The 9257-nt window shown below is 44.5% G+C and overlaps 1 protein-coding gene across 3 annotated transcripts in view; it reads right to left on the bottom strand.

The window, feature by feature from the left end:
• Positions 1-782: 782 nt before the first annotated feature.
• Positions 783-9257, bottom strand: part of BAK1 (BCL2 antagonist/killer 1) — a 275538-nt gene continuing 267063 nt past the window's right edge. For 2 of the 3 annotated variants that reach the window (XM_040424183.1, XM_040424184.1), the window contains exons 5-6: positions 3890-4070; positions 783-1330 (exon numbers count right to left, since the gene is read on the bottom strand). In XM_040424183.1, coding sequence (XP_040280117.1) covers positions 1220-1330; positions 3890-4070 — 292 coding nt within the window. In that variant the 3' untranslated portion in view covers positions 783-1219. Of the gene's footprint in view, positions 1331-2936; positions 3160-3889; positions 4071-9257 lie in introns of those variants that run through there. The other variant, XM_040424185.1, reaches the window with a different exon arrangement.

The raw sequence follows: 9257 nt of genomic DNA, 5'->3' as shown, positions 1-9257 counted from the left end.
TTGCCGTGTCCGTGTTTTGCTGATCCGCGGACCCTTAAATTCATTAAAATTATGTGATTTAGCCTGCAGGGGGAATATTTAAAATATACATATAAAAATTGCTTATATTGCTTTTTTGTTCAACCTGCCACCCATACAAAGGAATAAAAAGTTGTATGTATTCCAAAATGATATCAATGAAAATGTCAACCCGTAATGAAACAAACTCTCACACAGCTCAGTTGAAGGAAAAATAAAAAAGTTACGACTTGAATGGGTCCATGATCTGTCCACACCGTAAAAAAAATAAAACATGAAACACCACGGAAGCACTCCGTACTACTTCCATGGGGTTCCGTCCCTCCGTTCCACACCGCAGCTCCAGATTGCGGACCCATTCAAATGAATGGGTCCGCATCCGTGATGCGGGAGCACAAGGCCGGTGCCCGCATATTGCAGACCCGCGGCCGTGTGCATGAGGCCTCAAACAGGATAGAATATATCCTTGTTTGCTGGGAACTTTGAAAGAACACACTGAATGCAGAGACCATAAATGGTGCAAAGACAGACAGACACTGGGACTATACAGAGTCTACAACTCTCTGTACTATTATTTATTACAAAAACAGAGTAACTTGATGTACCAATTATGAAATATCTTCCCAGATCATCAGCTTGGGTAGCTCAATCGTAGTTTACTTGAACTTTCAAATATCTATATATGCACATAAGATTTGCAGTCTTGTACATCCAATAATCTTTTATAGGTATACTGGGTAGTAATAACAGAAAATAACAAAAGATTGTTAAAAGGGACATTTATTAAAACGTGAATAAATTCAAGATATCGAATAACAATTTTCCCTTTATTCCCTGAGACAGTAACATCAAAAAGTTACAAATTAGCTCTTACATGACTTTGCTTGGGAGGGAGATTTATCAAACTGGTGTAAAGTAGAACTGGCTTAGTTGCCCATAGCAACCATATTCCACCATTCATTTTTCACAGCTTCTTTGGAAAATGAAAGGTGGAATCTGATAAATCCCCCCTTGGTCTTTAAAATGAAAATTCCAAAACATATATAATCTAGTCTTTAAGAATTAACCCATAGATCATATTGGGTTAAAAAGGAACATTGTTTATTCACAAATTGGAGTCTTCATGGCTGTATGAATAGACATAATTCATGACGTTCACCTGATTGATGGCATAACATATTCCAACAAATTTGTCCAGTCCTTAGCGGTCAGATGACGATAAGCGACACATTACAAATTGCAGGATCAGAACGACACCCAAAGCCATGAGTACATATTTAATACTGTTATTAGTTAGTGTGAGGACAGCATCCTGTTTAAAATAAGATCAGAAGGTAGGAAATGATTACGTATATGAGAAAGATGCATAGTAATTTGTGTGAATACAACAAATGCAAAAACCTCATTATTGTGCTAGGGTTATATATTTCCATGCATAATGTATCCTCCACCTTTCCTTGAGAACACGTTGAAAACTCATTTTCAAATACTCTATTAGTGCATAAACAGTTAAAGGGGTTGTGCGGGTTCAGAGTTGAACCCGGACATACCTCCATTTTCCCCCCAGCAGACCCCCTAAATTGAGCATCGGAGCAGTTCATGCTCCGATGCTATCCTTTGCCCTGTGCTAATTCGCACAGGGCAAAGGCATTTTTTGGAGATCCGGTGACATACTGGGGCTCTCCATGGGGCTGCCAGGAAGCCCGGTGACGTCCCCAGCACTGATGGGTGGGATTTAGCGCTGCCCTAGCGCTAAAGCCCGTCCATCAGAGCCCGTGACGTCACCGAACACACTGCTGGGCTGAAGTTTCCGCCTGGCAGTGTGTTATGATAAACAAAAGAGCCCTTGCCCTGCGCGATCTAGCACAGGGCAAGGGAGTGCATTGGAGCATGAGATTCTCCGATGCTAGCCTCAGTGGGGCTGCCTGGGTGAAAATAAGGGTATGTCCGGGTTCAGCTCTGAACATGGACAACCCCTTTAATAGAAAGATGCTTTTAGCAGTGGGCCACTACAATGAAACTTGCAGAAGTCTATGAACTACCTAATTTAGGTGTTCTGAATTTATATTTTGGTAGCAGAAATATCTGAAACACATCTGCCACATGGGAACATGCCCTTTATACCCTCAATCCTTCTGGCTTCAATGCAACTTGTTAACCCACAAGGAGATCTGCCAACTATGATTTTTAAAAGCACTTCAAATAAATGTGTATTTTAAAAGGAACATTAAACACAGGAAAAGCAACAAAAAAAGAAAATATTTCATACATGCCTATCCTTCTAACAATCTTGTGACTGGCTGTAAGACAACTGTCTGAGGCCTCGTTCACATTTCCGTTTTTCACTGATGTGTGCTGTCTGCATTTTCTGCGGACAGCACACATACCCATTGATTTAAATGTTCACATTTCAGTAATTTTTTATTGACCGTGGTTCAGTAAAAAAAATTACAGGGACAAGCACTACTTTGATCGGTGATGTGGACCAAGCATGCCCATTGAAGTCTATGGGTCTGTGAAAATCACTGACACACATCCGTGTTGTGTCCGTGTTGCGTCCATTTTTCACTTAAGACTTATTGGAGATTCTTTGGAAATTTATTTTCAGCTGAGGAACGTCAGTGAATTATGGATGACACATGGATGGTAAAAACCGACAGAAGGACCAACCACGTATCCTTCACGGACAGCTTCACGGATTAAACACGTACACTTTTTTTAACGGATTTGACACTGACAAGGAAATGTGAAAGATCCCTAAAGAAGCCTCACCCACTGCCCTGTCTGCAGCAGGACAAAAATATTGTTCAGTCCCACCCTCATTGCCAAGCTCTGTCCCTTAGCAGACCACAAGCCAAAAATGAAACAGGTTAGGAGATTAACTCTTGGGTTTTCTGAACAAGTTCTACAAATGTTGCAGACTGATGAACAGTAACAGTAAGTATATTTCTTGCTTACTTCATTTACGTCTAGGTTTAGTATTGCTTTAACAGAATTCATTCTAGAAAATATCTATATTCAACTACTTTTCATTTTCAAACAATTATTTTAAAATTTAGAATCCTTTTAATTTCTTCTCCATTCTGCCATTTCCCTTCCCTATATTTCCTTGTGCTTTGTAATTTTCTTTAGGAATGCTGTCTGCAAATAATGGAATTAAAATATAAGTATGACCAAAGTTTATAAAAATCCATTAAGGGCTTAAAGAGAATATGTCACCAATTTTATGCTGCTAGATTCTAACAGCTCCAGTGCATGCCAATGAGTCCTGATATTCATGAGCTTCGGGCTTTCTCTGCCCCTCCTACATCTGATTGACAGTTTTTTCCAACTGAATAAGCATCAGGGGGATGGAGAAAGCTAGGAGCTCATGAATTTTCAGGACTCATCGGCATGTGCTGGAGCTGGGTCAATTAAAGTTACCCAAGATTTTGTTAACCACTCTTTCGACCGCCCATAGACAATAAACATCCAGGCGGGTGAGCGGAGGGTCCGCTGTCAGTAACAACAGAGCACCCCATAGAGAATGCAGGGACCATTCCTCTATGTCCCAGCCTTCTAAATTGCTGAATACACAGAGCTGAAGGAGCGCTGTGTATTCAGCTAAGGAAGCAATGTGCTGCTTCCTGTCCCGGCCCTGGAGTTCACTTGGGAAGTGCAGGAGCTGTCGGGTCTTCTTGAGACCGCGATCAGCCCTGCAGTGAGCCTGGTGAGGCTCTACAGCATAGTATAGTGCTGTACAGCCTCTCTGGGGAGTGTGTTCCACCTGTAACTGGGGCTGCTACGTTGTTGGAAAAATACAGTAGCTTGTGTATTTTTGATTATTATATATCCCGTGTTCACTGAAATATTCAAATTTGTGTTCACTTACCCAACCACCTTGTCTGGCTATCCAACGTGCAATGCTACTTTCCACCAGATATCTAGCAACACACCGAGCAATTTTCTTTAAAAATCCATGCTGTCCTTTTTTCCAAATGTAGACAGCCATCCGATACCCAAAACCAAGCAGGGTTAAAATACGTCCCCAGTTCACCTCTGTTTCAAAAACACTGTAAAATAAGTTTGTAATAATCAAATTAGTTTATGGGTTCCGTGATGAAAAATCATGTAATTTAGAAAATACAGTAGCAAAAAGGGATACTTGAAGCAAGAGGGAAATATTGTGGGGACAGAACAAATAAAACATATTAAATTCATACAAAAATGTGCTTGTAAAATAATCAAAATGTGCTATGGTTTAGAAAACTCATTTTCAAATACCTTAGTTAAGTAAATGTCATTTCAGGTGAATTTTCAAAATACTTTGTCATGCGTACATGAGGATCAAATTACATCTGACCATTATATGACTTGTATCTTGCATTTATCACCAGTTTTCCCTTCTGCAAGATCTATTTCCGATTGTCCATTTCACTGAACAAAGCTCCAAAGTGGGTAGAGACTAACTACTGTAACACCCCAGAGTGGTGTTGCCACTTCTGCACCTTTCTATTGTCTTTATTGGTCTAACCTAATGTCACCTATATATTCCAGGTCCTCCACACTGTGCATTTCTAATCTGTTTGCAACTGTTATGTTCATGTAATATGCCTGGTTCACCAGCAGGTGGCAGAAAATATGGCAGAGCTATCTTAGATAGAATTGAACTTTCCATTCCATTCTACCTCCCCCTCTGGAGAGAAGTAGGCTAGTCCTACTTCCTGCAGTAGGGTGGGGACCAGTTAGAGTCAGTTTAGGTCTTCCCCAGACAGGGGAAGGATGCAGGGGCACATCTCTGCTGAACGTGCCCATGCCAGCCAGAGCACCCAAAGCTCTGCTGGCCATGGGGGCCAAAGCTTAAAGCCTCAGAAGCTAGGAGGAAAGTTCCCTGGCATAAACTAGTCAGACTACAGAGAAGAAGTGCAGCATACAGAAGAAGCTGAGTTATACAGCCAGCAACAAAGACATAGCAGAGTTGAGTTTGCCTGCCAGCTCAAAATCAAAACCAGCACTGGCTTGAGATGGAAAATGTATGTGAAACCAGCAACAGCTTCTCCGAGAGTATCTTTACCTCCATCTGTGTCAACTAGTTCCCTTCTCCTTCCTTCTAAACCAGGGGTGGGCAATTATTTTTTCGATGGGGCCACATGAGAAACTGAAAATATTTTGGAGGGCCGGGCCAAAAGGCTAAACTCAATACTGCATAAAATCAATTGTATTTCTTTATAAAAAGCAGTAAATATCATTGTTGGACAACTGGTACGAGTACTTGTTATAGTTAAACAATGAAAAAGTGAGGTTGCCTTACAAGAAAAAAATTTAAATTTATTAAACAAAATTTCCCAAAACAATGAACATTTTTCACTATTTGTGACTCATATTAGTGAAAGCCATTGTCCCCCTGTGAATCCAGCCATTGTCCCCTGTGAATCCAGCCATTGTCCCCCTGTGAATCCAGCCATTGTCCCCCTGTGAATCCAGCCATTGTCCCCCTGTGAATCCAGCCATTGTCCCCCTGTGAATCCAGCCATTGTCCCCCTGTGAATCCAGCCATTGTCCCCCTGTGAATCCAGCCATTGTCCCCCTGTGAATCCAGCAATTGTCCCACTGTGAATCCAGCCATTGTCCCCATGTGAATCCAGCCATTGTCCCCTGTGAATCCAGCCATTGTCCCCCTGTGAATCCAGCCATTGTCCCCCTGTGAATCCAGCCATTGTCCCCCTGTGAATCCAGCAATTGTCCCACTGTGAATCCAGCCATTGTCCCCATGTGAATCCAGCCATTGTCCCCTGTGAATCCAGCCATTGTCCCCCTGTGAATCCAGCCATTGTCCCCCTGTGAATCCAGCCATTGTCCCCCTGTGAATCCAGCCATTGTCCCCCTGTGAATCCAGCCATTGTCCCCCTGTGAATCCAGCCATTGTCCCCCTGTGAATCCAGCCATTGTCCCCCTGTGAATCCAGCCATTGTCCCCCTGTGAATCCAGCAATTGTCCCACTGTGAATCCAGCCATTGTCCCCATGTGAATCCAGCCATTGTCCCCTGTGAATCCAGCCATTGTCCCCCTGTGAATCCAGCCATTGTCCAATGTGAATCCAGCCATTGTCCCCTGTGAATCCAGCCATTGTCCCCTGTGAATCCAGCCATTGTCCCCTTGTGTACAGAACACCCCCCCGGCCCCCCCATCATATACAGAACACCCCCCCCCCTTACAATAGTACACACCCCTCCCCCCCCCTTGCCTTTAGAAACGTAATGCTCAGAGATGATCAGCCATGTGTTAGTCACACTGACTACACACAGCACAGGGGGAGGCGGCCGCAGCTTCATGCTTGTCGGCTCTGTGACTGTCAGTGTCAGACAGTCACAGCCGATACTATGAGAGCCGCGGGCGCTGCGCTGTTACAGAGAAGGGAATAATTGCGGCCGGCCGGGTCCCGGGTACGGCTCGCACGAGGCACCCCCCCCCCTGCTGTGTCTTACCTAGACAGTACTGCCGCTGACGCTGCCTCCCTGCCACACGCAGCACGCCGAGTCGGAAGTCCTCTTCATTCGCGGAGGAGGGGTATCGTTGCTTGGCACGCCTCTGGCTCCGCCCGGGGGCCGGATTAAAAGGTCCGCCGGGCCGTATACGGCCCGCGGGCCGTAGTTTGCCCAGGTCTGTTCTAAACGCTACTTGGAAAGACTTCATGAGCTCCTGAGAAGGGGAACAGACTCCCCGAAATGTCTCTAGACAGCTGAAAAGCCTCAGTCCTCTACCACAACCCTATATATACACAATTATACACTCACCTAAAGAATTATTAGGAATACCTGTTCTATTTCTCATTAATGCAATTATCTAGTCAACCAATCACATGGCAGTTGCTTCAATGCATGTAGGGTTGTGGTCCGGGTCAAGACAATCTCCTGAACTCCAAACTGAATGTCAGAATGGGAAAGACAGGTGATTTAAGCAATTTTGAGCGTGGCATGGTTGTTGGTGCCAGACGGGCCGGTCTGAGTATTTCACAATCTGCTCAGTTACTGGGATTTTCACGCACAACCATTTCTAGGGTTTACAAAGAATGGTGTGAAAAGGGAAAAACATCCAGTATGCAGCAGTCCTGTGGGAAAAAATGCCTTGTGGATGCTAGAGGTCAGAGGAGAATGGGCCGACTGATTCAAGCTGATAGAAGAGCAACATTGACTGAAATAACCACTCGTTACAACCGAGGTATGCACCAAAGCATTTGTGAAGCCACAAAACGCACAACCTTGAGACGGATGGGCTGCAACAGCAGAAGATCCCACCGGGTACCACTCATCTCCACTACAAATAGGAAAAAGAGGCTACAATTTGCACGAGCTCACCAAAATTGGACTGTTGAAGACTGGAAAAATGTTGCCTGGTCAGATGAGTCTCGATTTCTGTTGAGACATTCAAATGGTAGAGTCCGAATTTGGCGTAAACAGAATGAGAACATGTATCCATCCTCTGATGGCTACTTCCAGCAGGATAATGCACCATGTCACAAAGCTCGAATCATTTCAAATTGGTTTCTTGAACATGACAATGAGTTCACTGTACTAAAATGGCCCCCACAGTCACCAGATCTCAACCCAATAGAGCATCTTTGGGATGTGGTGGAACGGGAGCTTCGTGCCCTGGATGTGCATCCCTCAAATCTCCATCAACTGCAAGATGCTATCCTATCAATATGGGCCAACATTTCTAAAGAATGCTATCAGCACCTTGTTGAATCAATGCCACGTAGAATTAAGGCAGTTCTGAAGGCAAAAGGGGGTCCAACACCGAAGCCATCACCATACGCCCCGCGGATAAAGGGGGCGTGGTGGTTGTTTTAAATACAGTAGACTACAATGAAGAGTGTCTTCGACAACTCACAGATGTAGAAACTAGGGATCGACCGATTATCGGTTTGGCCGATATTATCGGCCGATATTGAGGATTTTGAACGTTATCGGTATCGGCATCTATTTTGCCGATATACCGATAACGTATGGGGAACACAGATCGCGCTGCTCTCAGCGCTCTCTGTGTTCCCTCCGCAGCACAGGGGAGAAGGAAGCAGTGTCTCCTCCCCCTGTGCTGCTGCTGCCGCTGCCGCCAATGAGGGGATAGAACATAAGAGGAGGGGAGGGGCTGTGGCCGCTGCGCCACCAATGAAGATAAGCCTTTCATTCATTCATATACAGGAGGCGGGAGCTGGCTGCAGAATCACATAGCCGGCTCCCGACCTCTATGAGCAATAGCTGCGGTCCGCGGTAGTTAACTCCTCAGGTGCCGCGGATCGCAGCTACCGCTGATAGAGGTCGGGAGCCGGCTATGTGATTCTGCAGCCAGCTCCCGCCTCCTGTATATGAATGATCGAGAGACTTATCTTCATTGGTGGCGCAGTGCGCCCCCCCAAGCCCCCCAGTATTAATCATTGGTGGCGCAGTGCGCCCCCCATCCCAATCCCGGCCAATAGTAAAAACATTGGTGGCGCAGTGCGCCCCCCCACCCAGTATTAATCATTGGCGGCAGTGGCCACAGGATCCCCTCTCCCCTGCTCCTCCGATCGGAGCCCTAGCTGTGTAAGCCTGGGGCTCCAATCGGTTACCATGGCAGCCAGGACGCTATTGAAGCCCTGGCTGCCATGTTCAGCTCCATGCTGCTGTGTGCACTATGCACAGAGCAGCAGGGACAGTGTGAGATCCTATTCACCCTGATAGAGATCTATCAGGGTGAATAGGACAAAGGTTCTAGTCCCTAAGGGGGTTAAAAGTTAGTAAAAAAAAAAACACAAAAATATTAAGTATAAATGAAAAAGATTTATAAAAAAAAAAATACACATTAACAATAAACAAAAAAAATACACATTAACAATAAACATATTAATTTTCAGCAGATTTGTGTAGGAATTTATTTTTTTCTCAAAAATGAAAATTCCCAGAATATCGGTATAAATTATTGGCTATCGGCCTGAAAGTTCACAAATTATCGGTATCGGCCCTAAAAAATCAATATCGGTCGATCCCTAGTAGAAACATATATGAAGTTGAAAAATGACCCACTGGAATGCTTTGATCAAGAACTGCAATTGTTATGTAAAAAAGGTTTGGACCTATCGATTATTTCCAAGCTGGAACATGAGCTCATTTTGGGGACAAAATTCACAAGTGTTTGGTGAAACCGCCCGGCAGACCAATAGTCTCGGGGATAGGATCAATATCTTCGAATCTGTCCAAATATATAGACGTACAAATACAACC

The sequence above is a fragment of the Bufo bufo genome, chromosome 3 (assembly GCF_905171765.1).
Source record: "Bufo bufo chromosome 3, aBufBuf1.1, whole genome shotgun sequence".
In the NCBI taxonomy this organism is placed as follows: Eukaryota; Metazoa; Chordata; class Amphibia; order Anura; family Bufonidae; genus Bufo; species Bufo bufo.
The sequence above is the reverse complement of the archived record's forward strand: the minus strand, read 5'-3'. Positions and strand labels throughout refer to the sequence as shown.